The sequence below is a fragment of the Oncorhynchus keta genome, chromosome 23 (assembly GCF_023373465.1).
Source record: "Oncorhynchus keta strain PuntledgeMale-10-30-2019 chromosome 23, Oket_V2, whole genome shotgun sequence".
In the NCBI taxonomy this organism is placed as follows: Eukaryota; Metazoa; Chordata; class Actinopteri; order Salmoniformes; family Salmonidae; genus Oncorhynchus; species Oncorhynchus keta.
In genome coordinates, this window is record NC_068443.1 from 39096141 (window position 1) to 39122286 (window position 26146).

The following is a 26146-nucleotide window of genomic DNA, read 5'->3' on the forward strand; positions in this document are numbered from 1 at the left end:
AGTGAGGAACACTGTACAGTGGGGCAAAAAAGGATTTAGTCAGCCACCAATTGTGCAAGTACTCCCACTTAAAAATATGAGAGAGGCCTGTATAATCCAGAAAATCACATTGTAGGATTTTTAATGAATTTATTTGCAAATTATGGTGGAAAATAAGTATTTGATCACCTACAAACAAGCAAGATTTCTGGCTCTCACAGACATGAAACTTCTTCTTTAAGAGGCTCCTCTGTCCTCCACTCGTTACCTGTATTAATGGCACCTGTTTGAACTTGTTATCAGTATAAAAGACACCTGTCCGCAACCTCAAACAGTCACACTCCAAACTCCACTATGGCCAAGACCAAAGAGCTGTCAAAGGACACCAGAAACAAAATTGTAGACCTGCACCAGGCTGGGAAGACTGAATCTGCAATAGGTTAGCAGCTTGGTTTGAATAAATCAGCTGTGGGAGCAATTATTAGGAAATGGAAGACATACAAGACCACTGATAATCTCCCTTGATCTGGGGATCCACGCAAGATCTCACCCTGTGGGGTCAAAATGATCACAAGAACGGTGAGCAAAAATCCCAGAACCACACAGGGGGACCTAGTGAATGACCTGCAGAGAGCTGGGACCAAAGTAACAAAGCCTACCATCAGTAACACACTACGCCGCCAGGGACTCAAATCCTGCAGTGCCAGACGTGTCCCCCTGCTTAAGCCAGTACATGTCCAGGCCCGTCTGAAGTTTGCTAGAGAGCATTTGGATGATCCAGAAGAAGATTGGGAGAATGTCATATGGTGAGATGAAACCAAAATAGAACTTTTTGGTAAAAACTCAACTTGCCGTGGTTGGGGGACAAAGAATGCTGAGTTGCACCATACCTACTGTGAAGCATGGGGGTGGAAACATCATGCTTTGGGGCTGTTTTTCTGCAAAGCGACCAGGACTTTCCTTTATACTGATCCGTATAAAGGAAAGAATGAATGGGGCCATGTATCGTGAGATTTTGAGTGAAAACCTCCTTCCATCAGCAAGGGCATTGAAGATGAAACGTCGCTGGGTCTTTCAGCATGACAATGATCCCAAACACACCGCCCAGGCAACAAAGGAGTGGCTTCGTAAGAAGCATTTCAAGGTCCTGGAGTGGCATAGCCAGTCTCCAGATCTCAACCCCATAGAAAATATTTGGAGGGAGTTGAAAGTCCGTGTTGCCCAGCAACAGCCCCAAAACATCACTGCTCTAGAGGAGATCTGCATGGAGGAATGGGCCAAAATACCAACAACAGTGTGTGAAAACCTTGTGAAACCTTACAGAAAACGGTTGACCTCTGTCATTGCCAACAAAGGGTATATAACAAAGTATTGAGATAAACTTTTGTTATTTACCAAATACTTATTTCCCACCATAATTTGCAAATAAATTCATTAAAAATGTGATTTTCTGAATGTTTTTCTATCATTTTGTCTGTCATAGTTGAAGTGTACCTATGATGAAAATTACAGGCCTCTCTCATCTTTTTAAGTGGGAGAACTTGCACAATTGGTGGCTGACTAAATACATTTTTGCCCCACTGTATATGGCCCAGTAGGCCTGTAAACAGTAGCTATAAAAAGTGATTGAGTAGGCTGCATAGATTTCATGACTAGAAGCTCAAAAGACAAAAACATAGTTTTTCTTTTTTTGTTAATTGAAATTTGCTATCGTAAATGTTAGCAACCTCTCCGCTTTTGCGGGATGTGCGGGGGATATGGTCACTAGTGTAATCAGGAATTGAGGCCTCATTTACATTCATCAGGCTTAAGACATGTTTCAGTCAGGCCAATAATCACATCAAGATTATGATCAGTGATTAGTTAATTGACTATAACTGACTTGGAAGTGAGGGATCTAACATTAAGTAGCCCTATTTTGAGATGTGAGGTATCACAATCTCTTTCAATAATGGCAGGAATAGAGGAGGTCTTTATTCTAGTGAGATTGCAAAGGTGAACACCACTATGTTTAGTTTTGCCCAACCTAGGTCGAGGTACAGACACGTCTCAATGGGGATAGCTGAGCTTACTACACAGACTGTGCTAGTGGCAGACTCCACTAAGCTGGCAGACTGGCTAACAGCCTGCTGCCTGGCCTGCACCCTATTTCATTGTGGAGCTAAGGGAGCTAGAGCCCTGTCTATGTTCGTTAGTAAGATGAGAGCCCCCCTCCAGCTAGGATGGAGTCCATCACTCCTCAACAGGCCAGGCTTGGTCCTGTTTGTGGGTGAGTCCCAGAAAGAGGGCCAATTATCTACAAATTCTAACTTTTGGGACGGGCAGAAAACAGTTTTCAACCAGCGATTGAGTTGTGAGACTGCTGTAGAGCTCATTACTCTCCCTAACGGGGAGGGGGCCAGAGACAATTAATCAATCTTTCTAGCTGATTTACACGCTGAAGCTATGTTGCGCTTGGTGACATCTGACTGTTTCATCCTAACACCGTTGGTGCTGACGTGGATAACAATATCCCAATACTCTCTACACTCGCAAGTTTTAGCTTTAGCCAGCACCATCTTCAGATTAGCCTTAATGTCGGTAGCCCTGCCCCTGGTAAACAGTGTATGATCGCTGGATGATTCGTTTTAAGTCTAATACTACGGGTAATGGAGTCGCCAATGACTAGGGTTTTCAAATTGTCAGAGCTAATGGTGGGAGCCTTCGGCGTCTCAGACCCCGTAACGGGAGGAGTAGAGACCAGAGAAGGCTCGACCTCAGACTCTGACTCGCTGCTTAATGGGGAGAACCGGTTGACGGTTTCTGTCGGCTAAATGAGTGACACCGGTTGAGCATTCATACAGCATTTCCCTCCAGAAGCCATGAGAAAGTTATCAGGCTGCAGGGACCGTACGAGGGGATTTATACTACTATCTGAATTTACTGGTGGCACAGACGCTGTTTCCTACACTGAAATTACCCTTGCCTAACGATTGCGTCTGAAGCTGGGCTTGCAGCACAGCTATCCTCGCCGTAAGGCGATCGTTCTCCTGTATATTATGAGTACAGCGACTGCAATTAGAAGGCATCATGTTAATGTTACTACTTCGCTTCGGCTGTTGGAGGTCTTGACGAACCATGTCCAGATAAAGCATCCGGAGTGAAAAAGTACAATGAAAAAAAAGTTGAGTGAGGGAAAAACTAAAAATATAAACGGTAATTAAAATGTAAAAACTGTAATGTTGTCAGGTAGCAAAGTAAGGTTAGCAACAAAACGCACACACTCTGTCATTGTTCATTTGAAGTTTGTAGGATACTATTCTGCTCGGTTGGTTGGAGGGATGAAAGAATGGATGGAATGGTGATGGATGGAACAATGGTAGAATTATTTTATTTTTGATTCCTCTGTACAAATACCTTGGATGACTTTGCAAGCACAGACTTAGGTTAGCACAAGGGCATATGGAGTAAAGTATTAGTATGTATACAGTCCTTTTCATAAAATTTCCTAGACAGCACCCCTGAGGATGTGACAGCCTTATTGGAATGCAATGAGAGACTTGAAAGTAGCATCGAGGGGTAAAAGTCATCTTCAAAAGCCCACAAACACGTCATTAAAAAAAATATTTCAAATGCATCTCTCCGGCTTAGTTTGGATTGTAGGAGAGATACTCATTTCCACTTCCACTGAATTGACCTGCCACTGTTATTCTTCACAAACCGATTTCATGTATTGTTGTTTCCCAGAAACTATCAAGACAATAAAGAAATAAAGCATTAAGTAAAAACTGGCGGGGAGAAGGTCTCATCTTCCAAGGCATGGCAAACCCCATGAATTTAGATGCTGACAAAAGGTGAAAAGATTTCCTTTAATATTTCTTTGATTAGTCAATGATTTTTCTTAATTTTACTCATATAAGAGAGTTCATATAAGAGGGTGTCTATGCATACGTAAATATGATCAGCAACTCTCAGACAGAAATCTAAGATTCCCAAAGGGTTCTTTGGCTGTCCCTCTAGGTTTCTACCTGGAACCAAAAGTGTTCTACCTTCCTCCTGTGGAAGGCTACCCGAAATGTTTGACCCAAGTTAAACAAGGCAATGCTACCAAATACTATTTGAGTGTATTGTATGTAGAGTGTATTCACTTCTGACCCACTGGGAATGTGATGAAAGAAATAAAAGCTGAAATAAATCATTCTCTCTATTATTATTCTGACATTTCACATTCTTAAAATAATGTGGTGATCCTAACTAACCAAAGACAGGGAATTTTATTAGGATTAAATTTCAGGAATTGTGAAAAACTGAGTTTAAATGTATTTGGCTAAGGTGTATGTAAACTTCCGACTACAACTGTAAACTTAAACTTAAACTTAAAATAACAATAACAAAGCTATGTACAGGGGGTAACGGTACTGAGTCAATGTGCGGGGAAACAGGTTCATCGAGGTAATATGTACATGTAGGTAGGGGTGAAGTGGCTATGCATAGATAATAAACAGCGAGTAGCAGCAGTGTACAAAACAAATGGGGTGGTCAATGTAAATAGTCCGGTGTCCATTTGATTCATTGTTCAGCGCTCTTATGGCTTGGGGGTATAAGCCTTTGGGTCCTAGACTTGGTGCTCCGGTACCACTTGCCGTGCGGTAGCAGAGAAAACAGTCTATGTATAACTTGTGTTACTGGAGTGTCTGAACATTTTTTGGGCTTTCCTCTGACACCGCTTATTATATAGTTCCTGGGTGTTAGGAAGCTTGGCCCCAGGGATGTACTGGGCCGTACTCACTACCCTTTGTAGAGCCTTACTATACCGAGCAGGTGCCATACCAGGCAGTGATACAACAGGTCAGGATGCTCTCGATGGTGCAGCTGGATAACCTTTTGAGGATCTGGGGACCCATGCCAAATCTTTTCAGTCTCCTGAGGGGGAAAAGGTGTTGCCATGCCCTCTTCACGACTGTCTTGGTGTGTTTGGAGCTTGATAGTTCGTTGGTGATGTGAACACCAAGGAACTTGATTCTATCGACCAACTCCACTACAGCCCCGTCGATGTTAAAGCCTGTTTGGCCTGCCTTTTCCTGTAGTCCACGATCATGTATCGACACACAAAATCAAATCAAATTATATGTGTCACATACACATGGTTAGCAGATGTTAATGTGAGTGTAGCGAAATGCTTGTGCTTCTAGTTCCGACAATGCAGTAATAACCAACATGTAATCTAGCTAACAATTCTACAACTACTACCTTTTACACACAAGTGTAAAGGGATAAAGAATATGTATATAAAGATATGTGAATGAGTGATGGTACAGAACTGCATAGGCAAGATGCAGTAGATGGTATCGAGTACAGTATATACAGTGGGGCAAAAAAGTATTTAGTCAGCCACCAATTGTGCAAGTTCTCCCACTTAAAAAGATCAGAGAGGCCTGTAATTTTCATCATAGGCACACTTCAACTATGACAGACAAAATGAGAAAAAAAATCCAGAAAATCACATTGTAGGATTTTTATGAATTTATTTGCAAATGATGGTGTAAAATAAGTATTTGGTCAATAACAAAAGTTTATCTCAATACTTTGTTATATACCCTTTGTTGGCAATGACAGAGGTCAAACGTTTTCTGTAAGTCTTCACAAGGTTTTCACACACTGTTGCTGCTATTTTGGCCCATTCATCCGTGCAGATCTCCCCTAGAGCAGTGATGTTTTGGGGCTGTTGCTGGGCAACACGGACTTTCAACTCCCTCCAAAGATTTTCTATGGGGTTGAGATCTGGAGACTGGCTAGGCCACTCCAGGACCTTGAAATGCTTATTACGAAGCCACTCCTTCGTTTCCTGGGCGGTGTGTTTGGGATCATTGTCATGCTGAAAGACCCAGCCATGTTTCATCTTCAATGCCCTTGCTGATGGAAGGAGGTTTTCACTCAAAATCTCACGATACATGGCCCCATTCATTCTTTCCTTTACACGGATCAGTCGTCCTGGTCCCTTTGCAGAAAAACAGCCTAAAGCATGATGTTTCCACCCCCATACTTCACACTAGGTATGGTGTTCTTTGGATGCAACTCAGCATTCTTTGTCCTCCAAACACGACGAGTTGAGTTTTTACCAAAAAGTTCTATTTTGGTTTCATCTCACCATATGACATTCTCCCAATCTTCTTCTGGATCATCCAAATGCTCTCTAGCAAACTTCAGACGGGCCTGGACATGTACTGGCTTAAGCAGGGAGACACGTCTGGCACTGCAGGATTTGAGTCCCTGGCGGCGTAGTGTGTTACTGATGGTAGGCTTTGTTACTTTGGTCCCAGCTCTCTGCAGGTCATTCACTAGGTCCCCCCGTGTGGTTCTGGGATTTTTGCTCACCGTTCTTGTGATCATTTTGACCCCACGGGGTGAGATCTTGCGTGGAGCCCCAGATCGAGGGAGATTATCAGTGGTCTTGTTTGTCTTCCATTTCCTAATAATTGCTCCCACAGTTGATTTCTTCAAACCAAGCTGCTTAACTATTGCAGATTCATTCTTCCCATCCTGGTGCAGGTCTACAATTTTGTTTCTGGTGTCCTTTGACAGCTCTTTGGTCTTGGCCATAGTGGAGTTTGGAGTGTGACTGTTTGAGGTTGTGGACAGGTGTCTTTCATACTGATAACAAGTTCAAACAGGTGCCATTAATACAGGTAACGAGTGGAGGAAAGAGGAGCCTCTTAAAGAAGAAGTTACAGGTCTGTGAGAGCCAGAAATCTTGCTTGTTTGTAGGTGACCAAATACTTATTTTCCACCATAATTTGCAAATAAATTCATTAACCTCTTGCTCCTACCTGACACGCAGGCGTCCCATCTAGACATCTGGAAATGCAAATGCGCTACGCTAAATGCTAATAGCACTCGTTAAAACTCAAACATTCATTAAAATACACATGCAGGGTACTGAATTAAAGCTACACTCGTTGTGAATCCAGGCAACAAGTCAGATTTTTAAAATGCTTTTCGGCGAAAGCATGAGAAGCTATTATCTGATAGCATGTAACACCCCAAAAGACCCGCAGGGGACGTAAACAAAATAATTAGCATAGTCGGCGCTACACAAAACGCACAAATAAAATATAAAACATTCATTATCTTTGAACATCTTCTTTGTTAGCACTCCTAGATGTCCCATAAACATCACTATTGGGTCTTTTTTTCGATTAAATCGGTCCATATATAGCCTAGATATCGATCTATGAAGACTGTGTGATCAATGAAAAAAATAGCATTTTATAACGTAACGTCATTTTTTAAAGTTAAAAAAGTCGACGATAAACTTTCACAAAACACTTCGTAATCAAGCCTACCACTGTAGTGTTGTCCGCAAACTTGATGATTGAGTTGCATGGCCACGTAGTCGTGGGTGAACAGGGAGTTTAGGAGAGGGCTCAGAACGCACCCATTTGGGGCCCCAGTGTTGAGGATCAGCGGGGTGGAGATGTTGTTACCTACCCTCACCACCTGCGGGCGGCCTGTCAGGAAGTCCAGTACCCAGTTGAACAGGGCGGGGTCGAGACCCAGGGTTTCAAGCTTGATGACGAGTTTGGAGGGTACTATGGTGTTAAATGCTGAGCTGTAGTCGATGAACAGCATTCTCACATAGGTATTGTGGCAAAATGGCTTAAGGACAACAAAGCCAAAGTATTGGAGTGGCCTTCACAAAGCCCTGACATCAATCCTATGGAAAATTTGTGGGCAGAACTGAAAAAGCATGTGTGAGTAAGGAGACCTATAAACCTGAATCAGTTACACCAGCTCTGTCAGGAGGAATGGGCCAAAATTCACCCAACTTATTGTGGGAAGCTTGTGGAAGGCTACCTGAAATGTTTGATCCAAGTTAAACAATTTAAAGGCAATGCTACCAAATACTAATTGAGTGTACGTAAACTTCTGACCCACTGGGGATGAGATGAAATAAATAAAAGCTGAAATAAATCATTCACTCTACTATTATTCTGACATTTCACATTCTTAAAATAATGTGGTGATCCTAACTGACCTACGATGGAATTATTACTCTATTTAAATGTCAGGAATTGTGAAAAACTGAGTTTACATGTATTTTGCTAAGGTGTATGTAAACGTCCGACTTCAACTGGCCACATGGCTAGCTCGCCACAGTAGCAGGGCAAATTGTCTGCAATTTGCGTAGTGCTTCTTTGGGCTGATCATACAATCATGATTAGTTGGCTCACTTAGCTAGCAAGCATGCTGGATCAACTGCCAGGCAGGAGCCTATTGCTATGAAGTTCCAAAAAACTAAACCAACAACATCCTAACAAACCAAAATGAGATACATTCTAAATGCAGGACCAATGAGGAAACTAGGCTAGCGAGCATTAATTTGTTTATGCAGGATCTTATGATGAGGGAAATGCATCCTAGGTCCTCATTTACAAAATGTGATGCAGTCATGACATGTGCTATCAACTGCTCCTACGTTCAAGTACTCCTACGTGTCTTGTTTTACCGCTTGTTTTTCATCTACATTTCAGTCAGTTTTCCTCATAAATTTGGTGGTTAGTGGATAAAGTATCTATGATGAACAAACTTTTCTGAAAATGAACTAGTCATCAGCCATCAGCTCACGAGTGTAGCTGCGTCTAGCTAGAAAGCTAGCTATTGTCATCTCGAACTAGCACTTCACATAGGCTAACTGAGCTGTTTTATTAGAAAACAGTTGAGATTACTCAAATCCTGTAGCTAGCTAACAAGTCCACCTCGGCAACAATGTTGTTGGGTGCGGAAATGTTAGATTAGTCTTAATTTTAATATAACCTGATTTGTGATTACTACTGGTTATGGATATGAGGCAACATAAATTGTCCCCCATGTTTTTTGTTTTGGACAGGGCTCGGAGTTTGGCGTATTGATATTTTGAAAACTGGCACTCATTCAGTGAGTCATTAGTCTACTTCAAACAGTTTGGAAAACAGGGCATTGTCAATGGCTTGGAACCCCATTTCACCCACTCAGATTGCAGGTTTTTCCAAACCTGTTTTATAGCGAGCTTTAAAGATGATAACAGTATGACTGATGAGGCTCTATTGTTGTCTCTGTTAGCAAATAGGCTCTTTTTAGTGAGGGATTATTTGAGCTGAATTCTCTATCAGTTCTTTGTCTCGTTTAGTTTTTTATTGTCGATCCAAAGTGTGCATATCTTTAGTTGGGGACTACATTGTCATCTTAGCCTGCGCTTGGTAACTGTGTTCTTAACAGACAGTATGCCTTGGGGGATGTATTGTGTGTGTGTGTGTGCGTGCGTGTGCGTGTGCGCGTGCGCATGTGCGTGTGCGTGTGTGTGTGTGTATTTGTTTGTTTGTTTGCAAATACGCTGCAGCACTTTACTTCACTAAATCGAAGCACTGTTTTACTGTGACTGGGTGTTTTGTGGGTTGTCCACTCCACATGATTGGGTGTTGTCTAAGACAGGGAACAGACCGTTTTTAGCTTGTTATGGTTTGGTGGCCTGGGTTGTGGTCAGTAGGATGAAACGGTACGGTATTACATGAACTTCCAATAAGAACACAGTTTTTTGTAACACTTAACTTAATGCATTATTATGCCATTATAATGCATTGTAAGACTTGACATGCATACAGTATTTTCAGCTTTATTATAAGAATTTACATACATGCTTATAACAAGTTATGACTAATTGTATCTGCAGGGTAGGCTTTAAGTAAAGTGTTACCCAACAGGTTTTTCTTCAGTGTCCCCCACTCAACACAACCCTGGTCTTTCTTCACACCTGAATCAGAACAACAAATTGTGAGAAGATACACAACCCACTGCCCCTGTTCTCTTTAGTGATATAACCATAACCAGATAACCTATAGAGGGCCACAGCAGTTATGACTCAGTGATGCTCTTACCCATTGAAACACCAACAGAAGGTTATAAATGGTCTTGAAGAGAGAGCATGATTACAAAACCCACTCTTTGATTAGTTTTCCACTGACTTCCTTTTGCTAAGGCTATCTTTTCAGCACTACACACACACACACACACACACACACACACACACACACACACACACACACACACACACACACACACACACTGTTGTTCTAAATGTTTTGACTTGAATGCTTCACTGTAGATCAGATTGTAGGCTTGTTATTGCCAGCTGTTTTCCATCTGTAGTACTTTTGTACTCATTGGCAGTGTACTCAATGTTTATTTCGATTCCAAACAGCTACTCTTGCTGGGGTCAGTACAAATTATACACAGAAAGAACGACATTGAGAACACACTTTTTTTACGTAACTCAAATACACCATTTTATTGCCTCCACAATGCTTCCACAACACATCATCCTCTACTGTATCTCCTCGATGTTCTGTCTATCTGCCCTTTCCAGGGAAAGAGAGCAATGGTCACGCTCACAGCGAGGACCCCTCAGAGGTGTCCAGTAAGTGCCTGCCGTGCCGTGAGGGCTGCCCATACTGCCGGGGCGACACACCCTGCCTGGCTCAGGAAGACGGGGCCCTCCGGCTTTCTGTAGCCTCCTTCCAGGGCCTTTGCATGCTGCTGGACTTAGTGGCCATGGTGCTGGTCTACCACTTCCGCAGGAACAAGGTAAGGGCTCAGTGGGAGGAAGCATGGGTTAGGGGTCAAAGCAGGGGAACTCCATCCAGAAAACTGGTATTATGTATTAAGACTGATATTATGTTTTTCACTAAAGGTATTGCTGGTATAGTGGTATAGTTGGTGTTTCTATTTCATACACTTGTGATTTCTGGTATAACTTTATTTAAATGTTTTATTATTTGTTATAAGCATGTTTGAGCCCTTATAATGTATTTCTATGCTACAACGTACTGAAAATGGCTTTTATTGAATTAGTTAAGATCATTATGAGATGATTTCAAGACATTTTAAGTTAAAGGATACATACAATTTGTAGTAGCATCCACCTGGAGGATGCATGGTAGCCATTTGGTGCCAGAATGTTCATCACACGAAATCCTGTTGGACTTCAGTAAACTGTTACTGGATTGCCATTTTTGAATGGTAAGAAAGAGAGACCAAAATATCTACTGATTCCTACCCTCCAGGACCTGCATTGATGAACACAGCTGCTTGGAGGTTGTTACCCAAATGGCACCCTTTTCCATATATAGTGTACTACTTTTGACCAAGGCCCATATGGCTGTGGTCAAAAGTAGTGCACTATGTAGGGAATTAGGAAGCAACTCAAGTGTTGTGCCAGAACTCCTAATTTACCGTTTGTTTGACTACCAAATGACTACCACAGTCGTGTCGTCAGCAAACTTGATGATGGAGTTGGAGTCGTGCGTGGCCACACAGTCGTTGGTAAACAGGGAGTACAGGAGGGGGCTAAGCACACACCCCTGGGGGCCCCTGTGTTGAGGGTCAGTGTGGCGGATGTCAAATCAAATCAAATTTTATTTGTCACATACTCCGAATACAACAAGTGTTGTTCACCTTGCAGTGAAATGCTTACTTACAAGCCCTGAACAAATAATGTAGTTTTAAGAAAAATACCTAAATAAAAGTAACAAATAATTGAAGAGCAGCAATAAAATAACAATAGCAAGGCTATATACAGAGTGTACCGGTACAGAGCCAATGTGCGGCGGCACCAGTTAGTCGAGGTAATTTAGGTAATATGTACATGTAGGTAGAGTTATTAAGTGGGCTATGCATAGATAATAACAGAGAGTAGCAGAAGCATAAAGTGAGGGGGGGCAATGCAAATAGTCTGGGTAGCCATTTAATTAGATGTTCAGGAGTCTTATGGCTTGGGGGTAGAAGCTGTTTAGAAGCCTCTTGGACCTAGACTTGGCGATCCGGTACCGCTTGCCGTGCGGTGGCAGAGAACATGCTATGACTAGGGTGGCTGAAGTCTTTGACAATTTTTAGGGCCTTCCTGTAAGGGTTTTCTTCTGGTGAAAGAGAGGCGGACCAAAATGCAGCGTGGTGGTTATTCATGTTTTTAATAAAGACGACTATACATGAACAGACTATACAAAACAAGAAAAGTGAAAACCTAAACAGTCCTATCTGGTGCAAACACAGAGACGGGAACAAAGACACTAAGGACAATCACCCACGACAAACTCAAAGAATATGGCTGCCTAAATATGGTTCCCAATCAGAGACAACGATAAACACCTGCCTCTGATTGAGAACCACTCCAGACAGTCATAGACTTTGCTAGATACCCCACTAAGCTACAATCCCAATACCAACACCAAAACCCCAAGACAAAACACACCACAATACAAAAACCCCATGCCACACCCTGGCCTGACCCAATACATAAAGATAAACACAAAATACTTCGACCAGGGCGTGACACTTCCTCTGACACCGCCTGGTATAGAGGTCCTGGATGGCAGGAAGCTTGGCCCCAGTGATGTACTGGGGTGTACGCACTACCCTCTGTAATCCCTTGTGGTCGGAGGCTGAGCAGTGGCCATACCAGGCAGTGATGCAACCCGTCAGGATGCTCTCGCGGGTGCAGCTGTAGAACCTTTTGAGGATCTGAGGACCCATGCCATATCTTTTCAGTCTCCTGAGGGGGAATAGGTTTTGTCGTGCCGTCTTCACTACTGTCTTGGTGTGCTTGGACCATGTTAGATTGTTGGTGATGTGGACTCCAAGGAACTTGAAGCTCTCAACCTGCTCCACTACAGCCCCGTCGATGAGAATGGAGGCGTGCTTGGTCCTCCTTTTGCTGTTGTCCACAATCATCTCGTTTGTATTGATCATATTGAGGGAGAGGTTGTTGTCCTGGCACCACACGGCCAGGTCTCTGACCTCCTCCCTATAGGCTGTCTCGTCGTTGTCGGTGATCAAGCCTACCACTGTTGTCATCTGCAAACTTAATGATGGTGTTGGAGTCATGCCTGACCGTGCAGTCATGAGTGAACATGGAGTACAGGACAGCACTGAGCATGCACCTCTGAGGGGCCCCCATGTTGAGGATCAGCGTGGCATATGTGTTGTTACTTACCATTACCACCTGGGGGCTGCCCGTCAGGAAGTCCAGGATCCAGTTGCAGAGGGAGGTGTTTAGTCCCAGGGCCTATGGTGTTGAACGCTGAGCTGTAGTCAATGAATAGCATTCTCACATACGTGTTCCTTTTGTCCAGGTGTGAAAGGGCAGTGTGGAGTGCAATAGAGATTGCGTCATCTGTGGATTTGTTGGGGCGGCATGCACATTGGAGTGGGTCTAGGGTGTCTGGGATAATGGTGTTGATGTGAGCCATGACCAGCCTTTCAAAGCACTTCAGGGCTACAGACGTAAGTGCTACGGGTCCATGTTTCATTAGTCAGTAGTCATTTAGTCAGGTTACCTTAGTGTTCTTGGGCACAGGGACTATGGTGGTCAGCTTGAAACATGTTGGTTTACAGACTCAGACAGGGAGAGGTTGAAAATGTCAGTGAAGACACTTGCCAGTTGGTCAGCGCATGCTCGGAGTACACATCCTGGTAATCCATCTGGCCCTGCGGCCTTGTGAATGTTAACCTGCTTAAAGGTCTTTCTCACATCGGCTGCGGAGAGTGTGATCAGAACAGGTGATGCTCTCATTCATGTTTCAGTGGCACTTGCCTCGAAGCAAGTATAGAAGTCATTTAGCTCATGTCACTGGGAAGCTCTCGGCTTTACTTCCCTTTGTAGTCTGTAATTGTTTGCAAGCCCTGCCACATTAGACGAGCATTGGAGCCGGTGTAGTACGATTTGATCTTAGTCCTGTATTGACGCTTTGCCTGTTTGATGGTTCTTCGGAGGGCATAGCGGGATTTCTTATAAGCTTCCGGGTCAGAGTCCTGCTCCTTGAAAGTGGCAACTCTACCCTTAGCTCAGTGCGGATGTTACCTGTAATCCATGGCTTCTGGTTGGGGTATGTACGTACAGTGTCACTGTGGGGACGACGTCATCGATGCACTTATTGATGAAGCCAGTGACTGATGTGGTGTACTCCTCAATGCCATCGGAAGAATCCCGGAACATATTCCAGTCTGTGCTAGAAAAACAGTCTTGTAGCTTAGCATCTGTTTCATCAGACCACTTTTTTAATGACCGAGTCAGTGGTGCTTCCTGCTTTAATTTTTGCTTGTCAGCAGGAATCAGGAGGATAGAATTATGGTCAAATTTACCAAATGGTGGGTGAGGGAGAGCTTTGTGTGCGTCTCTGTGTGTCGAGTAAAGGTGGTCTAGATTTTTTTCCCCTCTTGCTGCACATTTAACATGCTGGTAGAAATTGGGTTAAATGGATTCAAGTTTCCCTGCATTAAAGTCCCCGGCCACTAGGAGCGCCGCCTCTGATTGAGCGTTTTCCTGTTTGCTTATGGCCGTATACAGCTCATTGAGTGCGGTCTTAGTGCCAGCATCGGTTTGTGGTGATAGATAGCTACGAAGAATATAGATGAAAACTCTCTAGGTAGATAGTGTGGTCTATAGCTTATCATGAGATACTCTATTTCAGGTGAGCCAAACCTCGAGACTTCCTTAGATATCGTGCACCTGCTGTTGTTTAACAAATATACATGGACTGCCACACCTTGTCTTACCAGAGGCTGCTGTTTTATCCTGCCGATACAGTGTATAACCCACCAGAGGTATGTTATTCATGTCGTCTTTCAGACACCACTCGGTGAAACATAAGATATTACAGTTTTTAATATCCCGTTGGTCGGATATATGTCCTTTGTCCACTTTATTATCCAGTGATTGTATGTTGGCCAATAGTACTGATTGCAAAGGCAGAATAGCCACTCGTCTCACCGGGTGCTCACGAGGCACCCTGATCTCCTTCCGCGATACCTCTGTCACTTTCTTCTGCGAATGACAGGGATGAGGGCCTGTTCGGGTATCTGGAGTAAATCCCTCTCGTCCGTCTCATTAAAGAAAAATTCTTCGTCGTCCAGTTTAAGGTGAGTAATCAATGTTCTGATGTCCAGAAGCTGTTTTTGGTCATAAGAGACTGTAGCAGCATCATTATGTACAACATAAGTTACAAACAATGCGAAAAAAAACAAAAAAAAATAGCACAGTTGGTGTAGAGCCCATAAAATGGCAGCCATCCCTTCCGGCACCATCTTCAAACTAGTTTTGTTACCTACTCTCACCACCTGGGGTCAGCCCGTCATTAAGTCAAGCATCCAGTTACAGAAGGAGGTGTTCAGTCCCAGGGTCCTAAGCTTAATGACGAGCATGGAGGGCACTATGGTGTTGAACGCTGAGCTGTAGTTGATGAACAACATTCTTACATAGGTATTCCTCTCTTCCAGGTAGGAGAGGGCAATGTGGAGTACAGTTGAGATTGCATCATCTGTAGATCTGTTGGGGCGGTCAAATTGGATTGTGTCTAGGGTGTCTGGGATGATGGAGTTGTGTGCCATGACCAGCCTTTCAAAGCCCTTCATGATTACAGATGTGAGTGCTACAGGGTGGTAGTCATTGTGACAGCCTTAGAGTTCTTGGGAACATTTGACGGTCTTCTGTTGTGGTAATGGATTCCATTGACATAGTGCTTTTCATCTGGTCTCAAAGCACTTTACCTTGATCTGGAGTAACTCATTATTCCATCCAACACCAATTTGTAGTAACATCCACCCAGGTGATGCATGGTAGCCATTTTGTGCCAGAATGTACATCACACGGAATCCATTTCCACTGTGGAGAGGTGATGAGTGATTGGGCCAATTTAAAACTGGGGAGGGCCCAGGGTGAGTATAGCCAGAACTCTGGGGTTAACAGCCATAATCAAGCATTAAGTGTCATGGGATTTTTAGCGACCACAGAGTCAAGAACTCTATTTAATGTCTCATCCTAAGGGCACCTTTTGCAGTACGTATTCCACAGCAATGATGGTTATTGACACACTATAGGATAGGGTTAAACAAACCTGTATATGATATTCCAATATGGTTGTCTCTTAGAGAGTCCACACATGCCAGGCCGTTTGTTTTGTATATCCAGCTATATGCCACGATTCGAAGCTTGGGTTGTTCCATATAAGAATCTTTCAGAAATGCAGTTCAGATGAGATGTCCCTTGAGGTGTGTGAATTTACATATATACATAAAATACATTGCCTTCTAGGATATAATGAGTAATTAAATTAAGCCCAGAGTTGTCCAGTGGCCCTCGCTCATTTTCACTAACATGATTGGTAGCAGAGCAGTTCAACAAAGGGACTAATCTTGATAATTTATATCCATTGTGTTGTGCCATTGAGTCAAATTCTTTATTTATTTTCAGCCGAGTAGATTCAGAATGAGTGAATGGATGACAATGTCTCTCATGTAATATGATTGTGTAGATCATCCTAGTAACTCTATGACTTACATTTGGCTCATTCATCCCCCTCCTCTCCCCTGTAACTATTCCCCAGGTCGTGTTCTCAGTCAACTTACCTGGTAAAATAATGTTAAAATAAAATAAATACATATGGATGTTACACTACATGGCCAAATGTATGTGGACACCTGCTCTTCAAACATCTCATTCGAAAAATAATGGGCATTAGTATGGAGCTCGTCCCCCCCCCCCTGCTGCTTTAACAGCCTCCACTCTTCTGGGAAAGCTTTTCTCTAGATGTTGGAACATTGCTACGGGGACTTGCTTCCATTGAGCCACACAAGAATTAGATAGGTTGGGCACTGATGTTGGGCGATTAGGCATGGCTCACACTCGTCCATTCCAATTCATCCCAAAGGTGTTAGATGGGGTTGAGTTCAAGGCTCTGTGCAGGCCAGTAACGTTCTTCCACACCGATCTCGACAAACCACTTCTGTATGGACCTCGCTTTGTGCATGGGGGCATTGTCTCTGTTTGTGGCAACTCTGTTGCAAGTACAGAATCGTCTAGAATGTCTACGTGCTTCAGCACTCAGTGGTCCCGTTCTCTGAGCTTGTGTGGCCTACCACTTCCTGGTTGAGCAGTTGTTGTTCCTAGATGTTTCCAATTCACAATAACAGCACTTATAGTTGACCGGGGCAGCTTTAGCAAGGCAGAAATTTGACGAACTGACTTGTTGGAAAGGTGGCATCCTATGACGGTTCCACGTTGAAAGTCACTTAGCTCTTCAGTACGGGACATTCTACTGCCAATGTTTGTCTATGGAGATTGCATGGCTGAGTGCCCTCTATTGTTCTCTACTGTTGAGTCTCTCTCTCTCTCGCTCTTTTTTTGTAGAGGATCCGAGCATCTGGTCTTATCCTCCTGGAAGCCATCTTGTTTGGAGCCTTGCTTCTCTACTCTACCGTAAGTCTCCAATTTAGACGTGTGTTTGTTTGTGACTTTGTGTGTGCGTGTGCATTTGTGTGTCTCTGACCGTCTGCATGCCTGTCCATTGTCCACAGTCCCTCTGAATTGATATATCACAGCGATATTTTAAAATGACACAAAAAAAACAAGCCACAGACATCCTGGATGACAACACAGCTGGTGTGTGTGAGTAATGGTTTAAAGTGTGTCGTACAGTCCAACCTGGAGCGCCACACAGAGTTTTAACAGACGGGGAGCTTACAGCCAACGTTGCATGGCGTTTTTATGGAGCTACAGGGATTTCAAATTCACTCACTTCAAATACCTTCAATGGCTGCCAACAGCAAAACACAGCTGTCTAGAGAACACATTTGGAAAATTATAAAAGAAAAAGGGAAAACAAAGCCAGAGAAGTAAACCACACAGGAGGGACTATTAAAAGTTTGTTGACAAGGGTGAGGTTCGGTGTTGTTGGCTAAAGTAAGCTTTAGAGATTGGTCTTTTCCTCTCAGGCTAGAATTGTAGCAATGTCTCTGTAGTAGTGTAGTATTTACATAACTTAGTAATAACGTAACTTAGTAATAACGTAACCTAGGAATAATGCAACTTAGTAATAACTCAACTTTATTATAACGTGATGTAGTAACAACGTAACGTAGGAACAATGTAGCATAGTGACAACATGGTAACAACGTTATATTGTAACAATGTTACGTAGTAACCACGTTATGCACTGGGAGACCTCACCTCACCATGTTTTTTTTTACTGAACATTATTTTTGTTGCATTCCACACAAATGGGGAGATAAACCTAAGCTTATCAACAATACTACTATGGTTTGGTTGTCATCATTATCGTTGTGATATACTTTTAAACCAGGGGTGCACCACTCCAGTCCTCAAAGTTTCTGCACCTCAGGCTATTCCTGGACCAAAGTGGAGTGACTCCATCCCCCCAAAATATACTTCCCCCTTTTCATCTCTTCTGCCACAGGACCCAGGAACTCCTCACTCCAATGTGCTCATGCAACCCTGGTTATCTCTCTCTATTCTTTCTCTCACTCTCTCTCACCCTCCCTCTCTCTCTTCCACAGTGATGTGCTCTCCTCCTGCTGCTGCTGTTGCCACAGCCGCAGCTTAGTGCAGCTGCTCTGCCGTGGCGCTCAATTTTTAAAGAGTCCGTCAAGTTCTAGTGCAACTTGTATTAAAAATACATCTGCTGGTTAATTTATTGGGAGGAGTTGGGGGTATGGAGAGGAGAAAGTAGAGGAAGCCACCTTAGCAGGTTGATGCTGGAAACAAACATGTTCCCTTCTCTTTCGCTCATTTGAGTGGCCCATGCAAGTTATACTCTGCTGGCTATTGCGTGTGTGTGCTATAGCACGTGTGTGCTTGCGTATGTTTGGCCTAGTTGTACGTCTTGTTTGGGACGTGATGTATTTTGACTTGTCATGGAGGAATGTGAGATTTGCTGTTCTACATGGACAGGGCTTGGTTACTACAGAAGCCTGGATACAACTAATACTAACGAGGTTATCAGTACAAGTGAGTTTATTGTCACGAATCTCGCCGAAGACAGTGCCTCTTCCTGTTCGGGCGGCGCTCTGCAGTCGTCGTCGCCGGCCTATTAGCTGCCATCGGTTCCCTTTCCGTTTGTTTCTGTTTATTGGGTTTAATTGGGTACACCTGTTTTGAGTAAGTTTTTGTTTGTAGGCTATTTAAGGGCATTTGTGCGGGCTTGTTTCCTGTTATCTATGTATGAGTGTGATCAGTATTTTTTTTTGTCAGGTTTTAGGACGTGTTGTTTCATGCGCCCTGGTGTTTTGCATGTCGTGGAATCACAGTCTATGGAATAAAATATCCACGTACTGAATTAACTGCTCTCTGCGCTTGACTCCTCCACTCACCATCATTAGAAGTTGTAACATTTATGAAGAACATGATCAAATGCAGTTAATGAGTATGTAACTGGTGGCTATGTTTGGGAGGGGTATACAATATGAATCCCATTGTTGTCATTTGAGTGTTGTTGTGATGTTGCTGTTGGGCGTGCTGTATGTGTATGTGTGTGTGTGTGCGTGCTCTGTACACTGTTACATTTCGCTCCTCAATCAAACTCATAACATTCCCGTTTCTAGCCTCAGATACTACTGTACATTAGGAAAATATAAGTAACTTTGAAGGAAACCAACTTGGCAATACATGTATGATATACAGGAGTCTGTCTCTTGCCTGTGTACCAACCAGTTAATGTGTCTCATAAGTGGCTGCAGTCATTTACTTTACCAATAGCGTCACCACTCTAAGCCCTCCACATATGGACGTGGCTTTATATACACTTTTCATGACTCGCATGCAAATGGAAAGCTTTGGAACTTTAAAAGCCAGCTTACAGCCAGGGATACATGTCAGCTGACTGCAGCAATTCCTTGATGCCCTCGATCACATTTACAGTCATGATGCATGATGAGCAGGAGCCCGTGGTGAAAAGATATTGATAGTATTTCTTCTTAATGTATAGGATATAAATGCATCTTGGACAATTAGGGTACACTCACTTACTTGCTTTTTTATTCCTGGAGGAACGTAAAACTTAAAGATCTCCAGTGCTGCCAGTCTTGTGTTGCTTTTATTGCTTCTGGCCATGACAAGTGGATGCAATTAGGGTGTACTAGTAGTAATTGTGGATCTTTCCTACATTACGCACATGTATTTAAATCCGTAGTCTGTAGTTGTACCTATTTCCCTATCACCGAGATGAGAGATGCGTGCGTAAATCAAAACTTTGTACAAATGTTGTGTTGACAGTGCTTGATATAGGCAAACCTTTGGGTAAAGGATTAATAATGCAGGCAACTTGTTGACATAAGCGCCTAGATGTACTGCTTATGAATGGCCTATGGATGGCCTAATGTGTTATGAAGTCCTTATGCAGGTACCCTTCAAGAAAAGCTTGTCATATCATCATGAAGGTGTCCTTATGTATTGCTTATGAATGTGGTATGTATGGGTTATGAATGTGGTATGTATGGGTTATGAATGTGGTATGTATGGGTTATGAATGTGGTATGTATGGGTTATGAATGCGTTATGAAGTCCTTACCTAGGTACCTTTCAGGTAAAGTTTTACCAACATTTTCTTCCAGTGAATTCTGCAGCTAAATAAGGCCTCCTCTCATATCATGGAAGTGTGATATGTGCTTTGCGGGTTGTGTGTGGCACTGTGCCATTGTTTCATCCCATATCCACGAGAACATTTCCCCTGTTTGCGAGTTAAGCAAGCTGGTTGCCGATGTTCTGCCATCTCGCCGCAGGGGACAGGTGCTGTCGCTCTGCTTAATTATAGAGGATACCTGCCATCTCTCAAACGGCCACACTGCAAACCTCGAATTGTGGAATATACCATAGAGACCAGATAAAACTGTATCTCTGGGAGCTATAGTGTATATCTGTGGAAATGTGAAGGTTGTACTAAACCTGGATTAGAAATGGTATTTGTTGCCTCTCAAATGCTTTGAGTGTTTTGATTTAGCCGAACTGGAGGGCCAGATGGCTGGGGTTTTCACTTTTTGAGACTATTCCATTGGTTCCATTGTGTCATGCAAGTTCAATCGAGCGCACCTTTAGAATTTAAATTTAAAAAAAATACTATTTGAACGCAGGTCTGATTTGTAGAGTACATACAATATGTAAACAAGGAAGGAAATGGGATTGGGGTGGCTATCACACTTATTTGCAGGGATAGGTTGTGAGTATCGTGGAAGAGTCTAAAACCTGGTGCTTGTTATTTTGCTGACAGCCAGCAAAGCAGTTCAGTCTGTGGAGCTGGGACAACAGCTCAACTTGAACATTCTCAAATATGTAGACTAGCTCATGAGAAGGACGTTACTAAATTGGCTGACATACTGGTTGTGTGGTTGACATAATAGTTACAGTTGAAGTCAGAAGTTTACATACACCTTAGCCAAATACATTTAAACTCAGTTTTTCACAATTCCTGACATTTAATCCTAGTAAAAATTCCCTGTTTTCGGTCAGTTAGGATCACCACTTTATTTTAAGAATGTGAAATGTCAGAATAATAGTAGAGAGAATTATTTATTTCAGCTTTTATTTATTTCATCACATTCCCAGTGGGTCACAAGTTTACATACACTCAATTAGATACCTTTGTACCTGTTTCCTCCAGCATCTTCACAAGGTCCATTGCTGTTGTTCTGGGATTGATTTGTACTTTTCGCACCAAAGTGCATTCATCTCTATGAGACAGAACACGTCTCCTTCCTGAGCGGTATGTCAGCTGCGTGGTCCCATGGTGTTTATACTTGAATACTATTGTTTGTACAGATGAATGTGGTACCTTTAGGCGTTTGGAAATTCCTCTCAAGGATGAACCAGACTTGTGGAGGTCTACAATTTATTTCTGAGGTCTTGGCTGATTTCCAATAGACTCAAATTATATCAATTAGCCTATCAGAAGCTTCTAAAGCCATTACATTTTCTGGAATATTCCAAGCTGTTTAAAGGCACAGTCAACTTAGTGTATGTAAACTCCTGACCTGCTGGAATTATGATACAGTGATTTATAAGTGAAATAATCTGTCTGTTAACAATTGTTGGAAAAATGACTTGTGTCATGCACAAAGTAGATGTCCTAACCGACTTGCAAATCTATAGTTTGCTAACAAAACATTTGTGGAGTGGTTGAAAAAACTGTTTTAATGACTCCAACCTAAGTGTATGTAAACTTCCGACTTCAACTGTATGTACCGCTGTAGGTATGGGTTTGAATCCAATCCACTCTAGCACACTCTCCTTGCTTTTTCACTACACTTTTTTACTAGGGAAAATACTAAAGGAGTGGGACTGCCCCACTCTTTTTTTTAACATAAATTAAAATATAGTCAAAGTAATGTGCATCTCCACTTGTCTTTAGGTGATGATACTGTACTTCAACCCCAGCATGTTCCGCTGTATCCTCCTGAGATGGGTGCGTCTCCTGGGCTTTGCCACAGCCTACGGAACAGTGATCCTGAAGCTTTATAGGTATGTTTGTATGTTCATTCTATTTTTGGAGTTTGCCAAAGGAACCTAAATCACAGGGGTGTATTCATAAGTACACACAACAACAATATGTTTTGCACCGTAGAAAACGTTTTGCAACTGCAAAATCAGGTAGGTCCCTCTCCGTTACGACCTATCCTAGTGAATACACCCCAGATGTATCACGCAGAGAAACCAATGACATATGGCCAAATTGGATAACTTCTGCAGTAGTCAGCCCAGAACATTGAGTCCTTTCTCCCCCCAATTTTCCCAATGATGCTCCTTGATGAGTTTGCCCTGTGGAGCGCTCTCTCATATTCAGGTTCTTCTCAGAATTGGTCCTGGTTTGCAGTCGTTCTATTTTGCTTCTTAGTTGTCGAAGCGAGAGGACTTAGAGGCAAAGGTAGCACTTTACATTCTCAATCACACAGAACTACTTAGAGTTTTCTCCACTCTCCTCTTCTGGAAATGAGTTGGCCCTCATGTTGGCCTTTTTACATTTCACTGAGACAGTAGAGAAACAACTCAATCTGACCATGTGTGTGTAAGAAATAGGTGTGTGTGTGTGTGTGTGTGTGTGTGTGTGTGTGTGTGTGTGTGTGTGTGTGTGTGTGTGTGTGTGTGTGTGTGTGTGTGTGTGTGTGTGTGTGTGTGTGTGTGTGTGTGTGTGTGTGTGTGTGTGTGTGTGTGTGTGTGTGTGTGTGTATTTGCGCCTGTGTGTGTGTGTTTGCTCCTGTGTGTTTGGCGGGAAGGGGTACACCCCCACTTCAGTCAGTATAGTTTTGAGAGCAGTGCAGAAAAGATGGGCCAAAGGGCAGCATGCTACTTCACCTGACTAAATTACCAATTAAATTCCTCCTTGTGTAGAAAGCTCGATCCATGACCTCAGTGTCAGGGGAATCCCACACACAGATCTGAGACAGGATCAATCATGGTTGTTCCCTCAGAGAACCCAAAGGTCAAAATATCTCCTCATTATATATCTATGCTAATCTAGCCCACACGTCTCAGTGAGATACTAGTGCTTGCAGGGGCTTGTAGCAGTACAGGTAGTATAGAACAAGTAATAACCAAAACGATAGAAAGTGCAGTGGTGGAAGGAGTAATGTTGGGATGGTAGTGGTGGTAGTACAGTAGTTGCAGTTAAAGTAGTGTTAGTTGTGTCAAGTTCCATAATTTGTTAAATACATAATGATAAAGCACTAATGAAAAGGATATCTTTACCTGTTTATAACAGAGACCTGTTGGTTATAATCTAGTTCTATGTTTTTCTCAATGAGAATCATAAAACCAGAAAATGATGCCATTAGATGCCAAATTTTGCCTGTTGGGATTTGGGAACAACAAAAACCTTCTCTCTCTTCCCTCCTCCAGGGTGCTGAAGGTGTTCCTGTCCCGTACAGCCCAAAGGACCCCATACATGACCAGCTGGCGGGTGCTGCGTCTGCTGGGGGTCATCTTGCTAGTAGTGCTGTGGTTCCTGGTGGCCTGGACCTCGGCCGTGTGTCAGACACCTGACCTGACATTGGCTCTTATCAACATGGGCCTCACCCCCGATGGGCTGCAGTTCAGCATGTGCCTGCTCGACCGCTGGGACTACATGATGGCAGTCGGTGAGTTGTGACGGAAGTGTGGACCCCTAGTCAATACCCAGCGGGTAAATGACATCATTAAAGCTAAAAACTGGTTGAAATGATGTAATTGTGACGTTCCATTTTATGTTTGTAGCGGGTTACGCCAATTGTCGTTTTCATTATCTTGGTTTTATAACAGTACCCAGTACCCTGCCCTGTACGTTAGTCACTGTTACTAGACGGCTACCACCCCGTACTCTACCCTTCACCTTCCCCCCAGTCTCAGGTCCTGAGTGCTTTGGAGAAAGTTGTTATCAAGGATCTTTCTGTGCTTTGCTCCGTTCATCTTTGCCTCGATCCTGACTAGTCTTCCAGTCCCTGAAAACATCCCCACAGCATGATGCTGCCACCACCATGCTTCACCATAGGGATGGTGCCAGGTATCCTCCAGACGTGATGCTTCTCATTCTGGCCAAATAGTTCAGTCTTGGTTTCATCAGACCAGAGAATCTTGTTTCTCATGGTCTGAGAGTCTTTAGGTTCCTTTTGGCAAACTCCAAGTGGGTTGTCATGTGCCTTTTACTGAGGAGTGGCTTCCGTCTGGCCATTCTACCATAAAGGCCTGATTGGTGGAGAGCTGCAGTGATGATTGACCTTCTGGAAGGTTCTCCCATCTCCACAGAGGAACTCTAGAGCTCTGTCAGAGTGACCATCGGGTTCTTGGTCACCTCCCTGACCAAGGCCCTTCTCCCATGAATGCTCAGTTTGGCCAGGCGACCAACTCTAGGAAGAGTCTTGGTGGTTCCAAACTTCTTCCATGTAAGAATGGCACTGTACATACACTGAACAAAATTATAAATGCAACATGTAAAGTGTTGGTCCCATGTTTCATGAGCTGAAATATAAAATCTACTAAATTTTCAATACGCACAAAAAGCTCATTTCTCTCAAATTTTGCCAACAAGTTTGTTTATATCTCTTTTATTGAGCATTTCTCCTTTGACAAGATAATCCATCCATCTGACAGGTGTGGCATGTCAATAATCTGATTAAACAGCCTGATAATAACACAGGTGCACCTTGTGCTGGGGACAATTAAAAGCCATTTAAAAATGTGCAGTATTGTCACACAAAACAATTCCACAGATGTCTCAAGTTTGCTGACTGCAGGAATGTTCACAATGAGACCTACATAACTCGGAACAGGAAGATTTGTTGGTAGAAAAAAATCCTTCCGCAGGTTCACCTACGGAAACCTTGTTACGACTTTTACTTCCTCTAGATAGTCAAGTTTGATCGTCTTCCGGACTCTGGTATTGCTCATTCTAATATTTCTATATTTAAAAAGATTATTGTTAGGTATTACTACACTGTTGGAGCTAGGAACATAAGCATTTTGCTACACCCGCAATAATATCTTCAACCAGTAAAATTGTACTTTATTTGATACTAGGCCCTACTCCTATTATCATCGCCACTGGAGCTGTTGTTTGTTTCATCATTCCCAAAAGCCAAACTGTAGGTGGGAACACAAATGGACTCCTCCAGTCTCCGAATAACAAGAGAAGAATTGGAGAATTGCCAAGCCCCTTCTAGAGGGGAATGTGACAGGCAGCTGAGACACAGGACCTATCATCCAATCCTTTTTAAAGAGGATGGATCCCTGAGAAGCGATGTGCTCTGCTCTGTCAGAGGACCTTGAGAGAGATATGGACAGCGATGCGGAGAGTGTTTTCTCCAACTGATTAGAGATAAGGCGTAAGAACATTGTGCAGCTTCGCAGGGGAGGCAGAGACAGCTAGAGTGCCTGTAAATAGAAATGGTGAAGAGGAGAGATCGGTCGGGGGTAGGGGGTCAGCCGCCCCGCTGATTGTTCTGACAGCTTCTGGAAACGCGTGGGCGAAAACCACCCTTCTAAGGTGCTAAGGTGCTGTACAGGAAAATAATTTTCAAAAGAGAACATACAATTATTATTTGTATTGTTTTGTGGTTCTACAATAATGATAAAAATGATTTATCAGTTAATGAAAAAAAAGTGTTCATCTAATAAGAAATGACTTATTCCTCCCACCAGCATTTACAAACAGCTCACCATGCATACTGATGACATATTAAATAGCTTATAATTAGTCATCATGATTCACAAAACATTAATAATAATACACTCTAATCACTATTTACAGATGACAATCCGCAATCCGACATGATCCCTGTTGTCTTTGGTGTTAATTATTGAATGAATGTAAATTAGGGCTGTTTTTATGGGCAGACAATAGAGAGTAAT

At 42.9% G+C, this 26146-nt stretch overlaps 1 protein-coding gene across 1 annotated transcript in view; it reads left to right on the forward strand.

Moving 5' to 3' along the window:
* LOC118402296 (probable G-protein coupled receptor 158) overlaps positions 1-26146 on the forward strand; it is a 96651-nt gene that overhangs the window by 50002 nt on the left and 20503 nt on the right. The window contains exons 4-7 of the mRNA XM_035800387.2: positions 10358-10575; positions 17171-17239; positions 22179-22288; positions 23663-23901. Of these exons, the coding sequence (XP_035656280.2) occupies positions 10358-10575; positions 17171-17239; positions 22179-22288; positions 23663-23901 (636 nt within the window). The remainder of the gene's footprint in view (positions 1-10357; positions 10576-17170; positions 17240-22178; positions 22289-23662; positions 23902-26146) is intronic.